The sequence below is a fragment of the Microsporum canis genome, genomic scaffold (assembly GCF_000151145.1).
Source record: "Microsporum canis CBS 113480 supercont1.2 genomic scaffold, whole genome shotgun sequence".
NCBI classification, from domain to species: Eukaryota; Fungi; Ascomycota; class Eurotiomycetes; order Onygenales; family Arthrodermataceae; genus Microsporum; species Microsporum canis.
The window spans coordinates 2,215,423-2,228,970 of NW_003299168.1; the positions used below are offsets into that span (position 1 = coordinate 2,215,423).

A 13,548-nucleotide genomic window follows, 5' to 3' on the forward strand; every position below is an offset into this window, starting at 1 on the left:
TGTATGTATCATCAGGGAGTCTCTTCAGCAACCATCCAATATCCAGCACCGAGGGGGACCCCTTGGAAACCTTTCGGCCATACTGAGTCGCTATTAGCTCGCTGGCAGGCCGCATGTTGTACATTTCCATGCCACACAGCAGACGTCGTCTCTCGCCCTCCACCATCAGCCTGTGTTTGGCTTCGAACTCGGTATGTCATTCGTGCAAGTTGTCTAACCTGCCTCTCCTATCCTTCTCCTATGTTTCTCTGCGTGTCCTTATCTCTGCTCGGTGGCTGGGTTCTGTTGTCGTGTTGTTGTTGTAGTCAAAAAGGCAGAGTGAGAAAAAAGAAGAAGAAGCGGTCGCCAAAAACGGCCAACACCAGCCTCATTCTGAATTTTCACCCTCAAACTCGCTTTTCTCTCAACAACAACCAACAGCAACAACAACAACACCAAGTCTCTCTCCCTCTTTTGTGTCCTCCTATGAGGACTAGCTGGACGAGGAATTTTGCTAATCTCTGGTTACCTCTTCAGCAAACCTCGTTTCAATTGAACTGACGCTGGTTCTGCGTGACTTGGGCGGTCCAACCAGAACGCTGCACATAACCAAACTCTTCGCTATTTTATTTTTCTCTCTTCCTTCTCGCGGTTCATAATTATATTATGATGAATCCCCCTTGCCTCTAGTTACACGAACGCAGCCCCTCCTCGACTATCTGCTGTTGGCTGGCTGCATGTAAAGCCCGTTTCTCGTTTGCCGCTGGAGGACCCAGAGCCAGAGCCTCCAGCCGTATTCTTTCACGCAACCTGGTCGACAGGCTCTCCATCTCACTTCCTGCCTCGCCGGTCTTTTCTTATGGACATTCCGCGCTTGTCCAGCCAGTCATCCAGGTCAGCTGTCACGCTGTCGAGCCCAAGCTCGCCTCGCGTCGTGCTGCATGGCCATCTCAATTGCCGACGCACCAGGCCCATTCTTGTACCCATTCTTCCTCATGCCTGACCTCAAGGCCGCTCCCCCAGTCAGACACAGCTTGTTCCACCGTCTTGGACTTCGTAACTGGCTGGGGAGGGACGGCGAAGGCATTGAATCTCACTCGCAGTTCATTGCACGGGAACTGAGTCGCCAGCGTCTAGCGGGCCTTCCTCGTCCAAGCAAAAAGGGTGTGCACGATGATGACGATGATATCGACGGTGACGTATCTGTTACGGATGGTGAGCAGTTGGCGCCCTCGCTCCCTCAGCCCAGCCCGTCGAACGTCACCGTTGGCTTACCCCGAGCTCCAACCTTCAAACGGCAGAATTCAGAGCGACGAGACCATCTCACTCCCTCAGAGACTGGCTCAAGCCATAGACGTGCCTACTCCGCCGACCGCCAGGGCGACATCGGCCCATGTAGACCAATTTCCCCACTCCAACCTTACTCTCCCCGAATTTCTGCTCCAGCTTTGTCTACGGAAGACTATGATATATCGGCCCAGGCATCGCCTACGTTAATAAATGATGAACCCTCACCGGTTCAACTGGACCCTGAACAACAACCAAAAACCGATATGGCTTCGGAATATGGCCCTCCCTCTGAGGGTACTATCGATAACGAACTAGAGGCCGAACTAGACAAGAAATGGATACTAAATCTTAGCATGCGGTTCCGAGACAAATCTGATCGTGAAAAATTCTTCATCACGTATGCGGAGACTCCAAACCGATGGCGAAAGGTAACAGTATCCTGTGATTACCGTAATGCTGAGCCTGAATCCCTCGAGTCAGACCTGAAAAAGCTCCAATACCATCGTGAAAAAAATGCACATATATACGAATCGATCCGTGAGTCAATTGATGAGATTCAGTTCTACGACACCGTCACCAACCTTAAACTGGAAACTCGCGATGGCCGCCTGCACGTACACGTTACCGAAGATGTGAATGAGGTCATTATTTTCCCACCAATTTCCAGCGTCGAGTATCTCAAACCCTTGTTTATTCCAGAAAGTGAGCTAGACTTTGACTCACATTTATCTGGGTTTGTCTACCGAGTAAAATACCACGGAAAGGATTACGTGAAGAAGGAAATTACAGGCCCGGACACTGTCGAGGAGTTTTTATACGAAATTAACGCCCTTCATGCTCTTCTTGACTCTACCAACGTTATAAATTTCAGAGCAATCGTTGTCGATGACACAGGAACATTGGTTAAAGGTCTTTTGATAGACTATGCGGAACAGGGCGCCTTGGCTGATTTGTTTTATGACTTCAAGGGTGAACTTTCTTGGAAACGTAGAGAGCGTTGGGCTAAACAGATTATAAAAGGTCTCGGGGATATCCACGAAGCTGGCTTCGTCCAAGGTGACTTTACCGTGTCTAATGTCGTTGTGGATGAACATGATGACGCAAAGATAATTGACATCAACCGCCGAGGCTGCCCGATTGGATGGGAACCTCCAGAGTTTGCCAAAAAATTGGAAAGTAAGCAGAGGATATCAATGTATATTGGTGTGAAATCTGACTTATATCAACTCGGAATGACTCTTTGGGCTCTCGCTATGGAGGAAGATGAACCAGGGAGGCAACCTCGCCCCCTTTTTATTCCGGATGACATGGCAATTCCAGCCTATTTCAGGAGAATAGTCGATATTTGCTTGAACGAACGACCACAAGGCCGCTTATCTGCGAAGGACCTCCTCGCCTTGTTCGACGATCAGGGAGAGGAAGATCTCCCCATGCTTGGTGCCGAGGTTCCCCGATACGCTCCAATGCAAAGTCTCAACGGATTATATCAGGGGCACGCCCAAGCTAACTACAATTATCAACTGAATTCTATGTACATGGACCAGCATGCTAAGGGAATGCATTTTGCCAGTGTACCCATGGAAGAACGCCTTCGCTACCAACATATGGGAGTAGAACCTGTGATAATACCTCCGTCAAGGAATAGCCCTGATTTTCATTGTGTGAATAGTAACCTACAGGCTGCTCACCATCACGGCGAGCATGGGATTCATGAATCTCAAAATGGGCTTGATCAGAACGGACAATTTCTACCTAGGAATCACTGGGGAAATGGGCATCATCCAGTCCCTTATTTTAATCCTGGCTATGTTAGACCTGCCCTAACTTCACACCATGCCACTATGGGTTTATCCGAAATGGAATTCTTGGACCGCCAGGACAGAGAGACGGAATTGGATCCTCGATTCGATGATTTTGGGTCTACAGGCCTCCAGGAACATCCTAGGAGCGGCTATCCCGTTGGTGAAAATTACATTCCCCAAACGCATGATCATATTGAACCCGATTCGCCATACCCGGTGCATGATGATTACCCAGTGCCTGGCCAGAGTCATCTTTCACTTGACTCCCTTCCTGTTTCTGAAGAATTTGGCCAACCCTACCTAGAGTGTTATGATGAAAAGGGTACCGATAGAACCGAGGAAACCAGCCAGCAACGTCAACCTCGTGAAAAAGGGAGGGATGAAGACCCTGCGCCCGTAGTTGGCTCCGCGAACCTTTCAAATTCTCGACTACCAATTAATCCAGATTTCATGAACACAGCTGACCCCGACTTGCCTACATTTGTGGAACATGATTATCATCTTGCGTTGCCGTCTGAAACGTCCGCTAAGTCACCAGCCCCCCACGACACTCTCCTCACATCCGACTTACCGATTAATCCTCGATATGACAAGCCTGGGTTCGAAACTCCCCTCTTGAATAAGTATGCCGATGACGATTTCTTATCTTCAAATTTGCCAATTAATCCGGCTTATATCGATCCTCTAGATCGTGACTTTCCTCCACGCGAACAAACCAAATCGGCTTTGGTTACCGGTATTGCCCCTATATCCCCCAGATCCTCAGCCCCGATTCACGAGGACCTCCTCAACTCCGTGCTCCCGATCAACCCGTGTCACGGTGAACAAAAGGCTGGAAGTTGTCAGGCACTGAATACGCAACCTCGCACTAATCCAGTCCTACAAAAGCTGCCAAGCAGTCAAAAGGTCACGGAGGCCGTTGCTCCCAGCTCAGAATCTACTTCTAAACAAACAAGTTCTAGAAACGCGGCAGTTAACAGCCCTGTGTCTTCTAGCTATTCGAGCTTTGGTCCCAATGATCTACTCACATCTGCATTACCGATTAACCCACGATACTGCTACCAGGAGCCCAGCGGGTGTCAGGCCGGTTACTCACAATCATCTCATAGTGACCTCCTAACATCCACTCTGCCAATTAATCCACGTTGCGAAGGACAGAACGTCATTCAAACCAGGAACTTAAACACGCGGATTCATCATAACCTACACCTCACGAGGTCACCGCCTATTGCAATGGCACCTCTCAAAACACCCACGATGTATTCCACCTCTCCTCATCCGCGTCCCGACGACCTTTTCTTGTCGCTACTCCCAATCAACCCCGGATACAGAGGCCAGCAATCTGATTGCGTAACCAAGTCGCATTTCGACACAGTTGGTTGTAATCTCCTGTCGTCCAAATTGCCAATTAATCCAGCCTTTTCTCACGAGAAGATATCTGATTCCCCGAAACCGAAGGAAGCCCATACAAATACCCCCTGTGCCGAATTATTTTCGTCGGTGCTACCTATAAACCCTTCTCACAATTGATTATTCAACACATAGATGAGCTCGACTCACGGTCGCCCATACCTAAAATATCCGCACTATCCGGAAACCTTCTCATCAAAAAAATGTTATTTTTCCCACTTCGACACTTGTATTTGATACTGAATGCTATCTAATTTCAGTCCATTTATTGCATCATTCTTAGTAGGAGGAGCGTGGTGTTTTCCTTAATGTTACCCATTTCGTTTGTTTCATTTCCGTTTGTTCTTTCATTTGTCATTCCGTTTATTGCTTGTTGATTTGATGTTATGCATTTATGTCTTACTTCTCTGCCTCTATAAATCAGCCATTTCCAGCCATTTTCTTTCCCATATACCCTATATAATGAACGATCTATACTTCTCATATTCGGCAACGAAAAAAAAGAAAAAAAAAAAAAAAGCGGAATGAGCAAAAAGTTTAACTACCCCTTTTAGCACTGATGTATGCAAATTTTGGCGTCCTTTTGGAGATTCTTTGGAGTATCTCTTCTTCCTTTCATGCCTGTTCAATTTCATTTCAAGTACAGTATATAATTTATTTGTTTAACGAATGACGACACGGGTATGATTTTAGCACTCTGAGAGACAGGGAAACCCAGTGATGGCCTTTGTTTGCCTGCCCCTGCTGTACCTTTGCGCTTTTTTGGCTTGCAAGCATTTTGTTTCTACGGGATGCCCGTTTCCTTTTTGGCGATCCAGCACCACAGTCTAGCGTTGTAGCTTTACGTGTTGAAACGGCGTTGCCTGGTGACTTATATAGTAAATAATATATATTATGTTCCGTTCCAGCTGATAAAGCCATTCATTTTTGCCTGGAATCAGCCGAGTTTAAAATATATTATATGACAGGTAAGGTGAGGTGAGCCGAGAGGAATTTCCTGAAAATCATTACATATTTTATTCTTTTAAATAAAATGCCGAGAGTCGTTAAAAATACATATACATGTGTAAGGTGGGAAAATATATCAGCTGGAGATGAGAAGGAAAAAAATAAGAAAAGGATTCGCAAAGGAGAGGCATCCAAGTATGACCCAAGGGTATATACGTGGGATATTTTGGCTTGCGAGTGTTGTCTAAATAGAAAGTGGCTGTCCGCCGTCCGCCGTCGTGCGTCCAAAAGATGAATCATCTCCCAGTGCCAATGAAAGACAGGGGAAGAAGGAATAAAAGAGAAGAATAGTCGACAATAAAAAAAATGCAATATCATATACAGAGTGTTCATCCGTATGGCGCGCGCGCTAACAAAGGGAATCCGGCACGAATCGACGTTGCCATGGTGAGATAGATGATGTACCCACTACAGCATCGGTAAGGAGGGTGGAATGGGACCCATGTCTTTAGGATGATGCTTTGGGTTCTAGCTCCTCAGCTTCATTCCCTTTGGTTTCTCCGACTTCTTTGGTTTCCTTGGTTGGCTCAACTTGCGCCTCGCTTGGAACACTAGCGTCCGTAGGGGCTTTAGGTTCGGCTGCGGACTTCTGCTCATCCTCTCCAGTTTCAGTACTTTGTGGCAATTGAGATTTACCGATTTCTTCTCCTTCTTCTGCCTGTGGTTCAGCTGAACTCGTTGTCTGGTCCTCCTTCACTTCTTCATCTATGCTCGAAGTGGTGGGCTCGGATGGACCAGGAGACCCAGGAGCTTCCTCGACTGGCTCCTTATCGGAATCCGCCACCACTTCTTCGGGCAACGAAGGTGCTGGGGTGGCTTCCTCTACCACAGCTGGCTTTTCTGTCTTGGTCGTTTCACTGTCTTTCATGGGTACGGTTTCGGGTATGATATTTTGCTCCTCGTTTGTTGGCAGTGGCTCCGGTTCCTCAGTTAGTTCTTCCACTATTTTTTCAACCTTCTCATTCCTTTCAACTTTAGAATCTTTGGATGGCTGGGTAACTCCCAGGGTGTTCCTGCTTAAATCGTCATCTTCTGCTGCCTCAGCAATCGTTGTAACGCCCACCCCAGTTGACGGAGAATGTCGATGCCGCCTTGTAGTTGCTGCGGCCAAACCTGCGCTGGGCTCCTCGAGACTGTTGGGAGGTGTTACAGTTACTGGATCATCCTTGCGTAGAATAGTCAACCTTCTGTTTACACCTTGGTTCTGGCTAGCAGCATCGGTGTTAGAGGCTTCTTCACCCTCTGCTTCTGGAGGAATTGTATAGCTGTCATCGGGAATAAGGCTGTAGATATCGCAAACTGTTTTGAAAAAGACGTAAAGGCCATCGTGCCCCTCAACCTGCCAAAAAACACCCCGATGTTGAAACCAAGCGTGTGCAAATATTCGATATACCCGTCGGAAAACATTGGTAAGATGTCTCATGCTGGCCTGAGGCCCTCCGGTCGCATCAGAACCGAGCGTGAGTCGGCTTGGGAAAAATTTAGGTGATGTGAGAACATTCGTTGCCCAGTCGAGCGTATGGCAGCAGTAGTCGATTGCACAGCAGGATTTCGGAGGGTCGTGAACGGCACAGAGATATTGCCATTCAGAAGCGCGCATTTCCGGACATGTTTGCGCCGAGCATGGTGGGTCTTCGGCAAAGAAGGCAATAACAAGATTGTTCGCTTTCATGGTAAGGAACCGGCACAACTCATATAGCCATAGTGACCGTTCCACGCCCGCTGGGGGTTCCGCCAGCTCTCGCGCGATTTCTCGGGTTATCGGTGCAATGTTATCGGAGCCTGCGGGCTGCGTGAAGTGATGATAGGAGGCTTTGAGGTGTTCCTGGAGCTGGAAAGGGGAATCAAGCTATACATAGGGGATAAATCGTTCTTGTTAGCTAATTCATCTTCTACCACGCTGCTTATGGTAAAATGAACGAACCTCAGAGAGTGGAACTAAGGGGGGACCAGAGGCCATATTCGCCGCTTTTGTTCCGGGACGGATTCTCCGTGCTGATACATCGTTCTGACCATGCGATATGCCTAGGAATTCGTCGGATCCATCACTTTTCCCGTCACTGGCAGTCGGGGACTGTGGTGGAATCTGTACTTCAGTGAAGGGAGGAGGGCTGGGTAAGCGTGGGGAGCTTGATGGTGAGACCGCTGACCCAGACATTATAATGGAGTACCTATATATCCTCCTCAGTCAGCCAGCAGCACAAGAATAAGCTGGTTCTATCACTTGTTCAAGCTGTCTTTTTTTTTTAGCGACGTAAACATCCAAACTCGTACCTGGAAAACAAAATATCCGCGCGCAAAGATAAATCGCTTAAAAGTTCTTCCGCGCCGCCCACTTTAAAGGCGGGTCCGTGCTCAGGTAGGCGTAGCGAATATTATTAGAAACGATATAAAAAGTAACCAGTTGACATAGAGGGGAAAATATTGTTTTCCGATATACCACCATGAGTATGATCAATGACGATGATGACGGCCCGCCACAGCTGGTAGATGTAGCTCCTGCTCCTGAAAAACCTGAGGAACAACCCAAGACTCCCACAGATCAGAGTCTCCCCAGGGTTCCTATAACGATAGTAACAGGTAACTCTGGAGACTGTGCTTGCTTGACAGGTACATATATCACATTCTAACAGAGAATTATCTTCCATTTAGGTTACCTCGGGGCGGGCAAAACCACGTTGCTGAACTATATACTGAATGAAAGACATGGAAAGAAGATAGCAGTGATTCTCAATGGTTCGTTCTTCTATAACTATAATCCTCTTCCGATATAGTCGATAGTACTAAAAATATTGTAACAGAATTTGGAGATTGTAAGACTGGAATCATATCTGTATCTGTATCCATATCTAATTGGATATCCTATATATAGCTGTGGATATTGAAAAGTCCATGACCGTGAACCAGGAAGGCCAACAAGTCGAAGAATGGCTTGAGCTAGCTAACGGCTGCATATGCTGTTCCGTAAGGTATGCTTGGAAGAGACCATACGAAGATGTGCATCTTGTCACTGCGACCAATACAAAGCCGCTACATCAGAGTTGATCTCTGACTTCTTGTTGTAACAGAGACGCTGGGGTTCTGGCCATTGAATCTCTAATGAACCGGAGAGGAACTTTTGATTATATTCTACTCGAGACCACTGGCCTCGCCGACCCCGGGAATATTGCACCTTTATTCTGGGTTGATGATGGGCTTGGAAGTTCTATCTACCTTGACGGAATTGTGACCCTGGTGGACGCAAAGAACATCAATAAACTCTTGGATGAACCATCTTGCGAAGAGGAAAAGCAGGGTATGCATGGGAATGTCATATTAACAACCGCTCATTTACAAATATCACACGCGGATGTGATAATTCTCAACAAGACCGATCTAGTATCAAGCGAGGAACTTGAAAAGGTCAAAGATCGGATCACCTCGATTAACGGTCTAGCTACAATCCATACAACGGATCATAGCAAGATATCGAGTATTGAAGGCACAGTGCTTGAGCTGCATTCTTACGATAAGTTAACAAGTGTAGATTTTTCAACCAAGGGCCAAAGCCGTCTTGACGCTGTAAGTCTTCTTCCCGCCGTCTCTTTCTAAAATCCACACTCCATCTTGAACCCGGGGGCTGAATCATATATAACACTTAGACAATATCTACGCTCGCATTCAACTTTTCAGACGTATCTGAAGAGATGGTTGCCCGTATTGATGAATGGCTGCAAGCTGTGCTATGGAATCAAGAATTCCCGGGACCTAAACATAGTCCGGAGCTTGATATTACCGATTTTGAAATCCACCGACTTAAGGGTATCCTTCGCTTGACCAATGGAAAAACAAGAATCATCCAAGGTGTCAGAGAAGTGTTTGAAATTACAGATGCAGAAGATGGCCAACCATCCTCTATGCCAGCGTCTAAGATTGTTCTTATCGGGCGTGGACTTGGATTAGACAGCTCAGTATGGCAGAAGAGCCTCCTTTCATTTTTAGATAAGTGAATGGAGCTATTGAAAACACATGGTATCAAACCGAAGATTTAGTTAAACCTTTTTTATTTAAAATAAAAAGCACTAGACGAGGCTCATCTAGATGGTACGAATTTAGTCCGTTTGAACTACTTGGCCTCGGACCCTGTTCAGACTGGTAAACTCATCTTAGAGACAAAAGGTCCAGAAACAAAAGTCTCTGGCAGCGCTTCGGCGATTGGGATTAAATTCTCTCAACCTGTCGCTTCTGCGGCATCCGTACATATGACAGGATGCCGTATAGCGGTCTGGGCCCTTGGCCTTGACTGCATCTTCCCCAAAGGCGAGTTTTCCAGCGCAAGTTCACTAAAACTGCAACCCTCATCCTGGTTCTCATCGCCAGAACCTTGTTGGGTTGATTCGAATGGGATAGGGCTCGAAGCTACCTTTGGCCGGCTTTTGAACACACTGTCATAATCAACGTAGTCACTGTAGGGGTCATCATCCGACACCTCCTTATTTGAGTTTCCCTTATTTTCCGCTCTTTTTTCTGGTGTTTCGAACGGATCGCCGGGGAAAAGCAGCTGAGACTGTCGCCGGTTGTCCGAAATAGGCTTCCATGGACGAGGGGTAGCGGAAGATACAAACAGCATAGACTGTCTAGTACGTTCCAACAAAGTAGTAGCCCCAGAGGCCACATCCTCGGGGAGTTGGTTTTCATTTTCTTCAACACCACTGGTATCGTCGGTAATTGACGTGTCATTTACCGTCGCGTTACTACCAGGTAACTCTGTGGTGCCAGCTTTACTCGAAGGCAGAACTCCCAACTGCATTGCAAGCAGGTCATCTGTCGACATGTTCGCAACAACGCCCGATTCACGAGCATTGAAATTTGCCGCTGCGGAGACTTCTTGAGAGACAGTAGCTTGCTCCTGGTTTGCGTCTGCATCATCCCTAGCTTTCGAGTTGGAAGAGGTTTCAGGCGTATAAGATATTTCTGGTTCTGGATGAACTATTAGGGATTCATCGAGATCTGAATTACTGTATGTTTCCTGGTTCGCTTCAACATTTGCGACTGGGGAATTTGTGACACTACATTTGTTCTGGGGCAACGTTTGCGGTCTCTCGGAAGTATCTGGTCGCTGTAAGCTAACCCGTAGGCTGTCCAAGTCTAGAGATTCTTTAAATTCCCGCCACCCTTGAAGCCGAGATTTCTGCCTTGAGAGGCGGTCGTCCAAATCCGCTAGAAGGTTTGGATGCGCTTGAGGCCCTGGGCCCCCTTTGATTTCCACCTTTTTCATCCCAGACCAAACCTGAGAAAAATCCATTTCAAGCAGCGGCTCTGAGCCAGCCTGCGAATCTCCATTCAAGATTGTAGTAGCCCAGTTAATGTCACCGTGCCATGATCTATTGATAGACTCTTGAAAATGTTGCTGATTCCTTAATTCCGAAGCCAAGGGCTTCGGCATGCGTCTTGAGTTTGCAAGCTCATTAGATTTCAGATGAAGGAATTGTTTGAGATCGCGGCAGGTTGAGTTCAGCTCATTTTTCTGGTCTATCATGGAATGTAACGATGCGCGATATGCGATAATCATTGGCAGTAGGTTATGGGTATCACTGGGTGGTCCTTTCTTGCTTGCGGGGAGGGATAATGAGGGAGCTCCCGTGCTGTATTCACGAGATGAAGCCACAACTTTACGCAGCACGATCGTGGAGAATTCAGCAAGGATTTCATCAAACTTCTCTCCAGTGCATTCTTCAAGCATTGTTTTTCGTAATATTCTCTCCCTTCCCAGTGTTCCGTTTTTAGTTAACTCTGAGAGAGATCGGAAGAGGGCAGCCCGAAGATTTGATGATTGCAGCGGCTCAAGAGGTGGGAAGAATGGCTGTAGCTTCTAGAATTTTGATTCACCGTTAGATTATTTGTCGGCCTTCATCCCGCTACAGGGAGAATGGGATCATACATTTCGTGTGAGCTCGGGATCCCATAGTTGGAACAGGTAAAATAGCGCCCATTCGACAGCTTGTATCCGTCTTCGCAGATTATTCTGGCTATCAGACAGTGTCGATGGTAGAATACCTGGCCAATCTGGGCGCAGGTCAAGACGCAGTAGCTTCAGGTTGCGAATGAAGACCGCAATTGGCGGACGCGGAGGCCATGTTTCGGCTCCAGACTTAGGTGTAGAGACGCGCATAGGGAGGTGTCGCAGGGACGTCTCATACACCAGGCTGCGCAGTGATCGTGTCACAAGTGATTATTTCTATACAGAGCCTAGAGATGTCGTTTATATTGGTCGAACTTGAGGACAATTCAGAATCGTCGATATGATCGCATATTGTTGGGAGTCGATTTTGATATTTGGCCAGACGCAGGTCACATGATAGAGCTTCGTTACCCCTGAAAATAGCAAAATATCCATGGAACAAAGCTGACTTATCGGACTGATGCATCCTATCATTGGTACGGAGCATTACATATATGTATCGGGCTATGAGCTTTCCAACCTTACTATGGACAACATACATACATGGCGTATACATAGCATGTGTCTCCGTAACTAATGTCCAGCTTACTCCGTACATCGTCGTCTTTTGTTTCATCTTAGGAGTACATAGTAGGTCACCAATTATCTATCTCAACAAAGAATAGATAAATTAATCCTTTCAAATTTACTGTGTAACATGTTATAACTTATATCTCTCAACTTGCAACCTGATAGGTTGATGTGTTAGTCAGCATCATGTCTTGCATGGGCTTTAATCAAAAGAAAGAAAACATCCTTGGAGATTTCCATATAAGAAAGGCCGGAACTCCCCGCCAACTCCCCAGCAGCTACTCACCCCGCGCCATTTATTATCGCCAGTTCGATCGTCCGTTGGCAGGAAGATGGGCTCTAATACTCCCTGGACCACTAAGTCAGGTAGGTGACGGTTAAATAGCCTCAAAGTTATCACTGCAAACTGACGTTTCGCGCTCCCAGTCATTGCGACTCTACCGCATCCTATAGAAGAAAACAGTTCATCGCCCGTTCCATTCTTCCACCTTCTAGAACGACTAAAAACGACCAAGAGAGAAGGCTGGCGGCGATTCAACATTCCCCATGGCGAGTCTATAGCCGACCACATGTACCGCATGTCTGTCATGACGATGCTAGCACCCCCTTCCCTTGCCTCAAAGCTAAATATCCTCCACTGCACCAAGATGGCTCTCGTTCATGACATGGCTGAATCAATTGTCGGCGATATAACACCCGTTGACACGGAAGTAACCAAGGCCGAAAAGGCACGACGAGAAGCAGAAGTGATGGAATACATATCCAATACGCTGCTAGGCAGTGTCTTTGGTGGAATTCCGGGTGAGGGTCTCCAGAAAATCTTTGAGGAATATGAAGAAGACAAGACTCTTGAGGCACGGTTCGTGCATGATATAGATAAGATGGAGTTACTACTGCAGGCTGTTGAGTATGAGCGGTCTCATGGGGGAAAGCTCAACTTATCGGAATTCTACCATGTCTTTAAGAAGATACGCCTACCCGAAATTAAAGCTTGGGGTGAGGAGGTTCTTCGAGAAAGGGAAGCGTTTTGGGCAGATAAGCCTAATCCACCTGCTTTGCCTCAATGAATACAGCAAACCACCACCCCGGGTTACGCCGTTTCTCATATCCAGACTCTAGATTGCGCGGGAGCGTGGGATATATCTTTAGTCATATACAGCCGCCGAGCTATGAGGTATGGCGTATATCCGGGATTCAGGCTCGCCTGCTACGAGCGATCATTATATCCTTCAGTGTCTCACGTATTTGTTTATGTGCATCTTGCCTTTTCCTTCGTTTCCGGCACGACTGGCTTGTGGATCCAATCTGCGAACCGAAATCAGTTGAGCTGAGCTCAACTCAAGCTGAATAGACAAACGTATTAATACACATATTCTGGTGCATCATTATTTACGAAGCGAATATAGATTTTTTATCTCACTTGCACTGGATGCGGAATACTTAGATCGAAACTAGAAACTCTTATCATGTTTTGCCGTTTAAACATCCGTATAGTATCTACTCTTAAAACTGCTAGTATCTATATATATACGACTATTAATTGAAAAC

At 46.8% G+C, this 13,548-nt stretch overlaps 5 protein-coding genes across 5 annotated transcripts; 3 read left to right on the top strand and 2 right to left on the bottom strand.

Annotated features, from left to right (window-relative positions):
* Positions 1 to 974: 974 nt before the first annotated feature.
* MCYG_02279 (protein kinase domain-containing protein) lies at positions 975 to 4,601 on the top strand (the record flags this gene model as incomplete). Its single annotated transcript, XM_002849299.1, has 1 exon — positions 975 to 4,601. The coding sequence occupies one exon, from the start codon at positions 975 to 977 to the stop codon at positions 4,599 to 4,601; it is 3,627 nt and encodes a 1,208-aa protein (XP_002849345.1).
* Positions 4,602 to 5,937: 1,336 nt separating this feature from the next.
* On the bottom strand, positions 5,938 to 7,449 carry MCYG_02280 (Mob1 family protein; the record flags this gene model as incomplete). The annotated part of the gene is made up of 2 exons (XM_002849300.1): positions 5,938 to 7,338; positions 7,414 to 7,449. 2 exons carry the CDS (start codon positions 7,447 to 7,449, stop codon positions 5,938 to 5,940), a joined length of 1,437 nt encoding a protein of 478 aa, XP_002849346.1.
* Positions 7,450 to 7,933: 484 nt separating this feature from the next.
* MCYG_02281 (CobW domain-containing protein) lies at positions 7,934 to 9,478 on the top strand (the record flags this gene model as incomplete). Its single annotated transcript, XM_002849301.1, has 6 exons — positions 7,934 to 8,099; positions 8,142 to 8,225; positions 8,291 to 8,302; positions 8,362 to 8,458; positions 8,558 to 9,050; positions 9,131 to 9,478. 6 exons carry the CDS (start codon positions 7,934 to 7,936, stop codon positions 9,476 to 9,478), a joined length of 1,200 nt encoding a protein of 399 aa, XP_002849347.1.
* Positions 9,479 to 9,699: 221 nt separating this feature from the next.
* Positions 9,700 to 11,640, bottom strand: MCYG_02282 (conserved hypothetical protein; the record flags this gene model as incomplete). The annotated part of the gene is made up of 2 exons (XM_002849302.1): positions 9,700 to 11,340; positions 11,410 to 11,640. 2 exons carry the CDS (start codon positions 11,638 to 11,640, stop codon positions 9,700 to 9,702), a joined length of 1,872 nt encoding a protein of 623 aa, XP_002849348.1.
* Positions 11,641 to 12,332: 692 nt separating this feature from the next.
* On the top strand, positions 12,333 to 13,067 carry MCYG_02283 (HD domain-containing protein; the record flags this gene model as incomplete). Its single annotated transcript, XM_002849303.1, has 2 exons — positions 12,333 to 12,366; positions 12,427 to 13,067. The coding sequence occupies 2 exons, from the start codon at positions 12,333 to 12,335 to the stop codon at positions 13,065 to 13,067; spliced, it is 675 nt and encodes a 224-aa protein (XP_002849349.1).
* Positions 13,068 to 13,548: the final 481 nt, after the last annotated feature.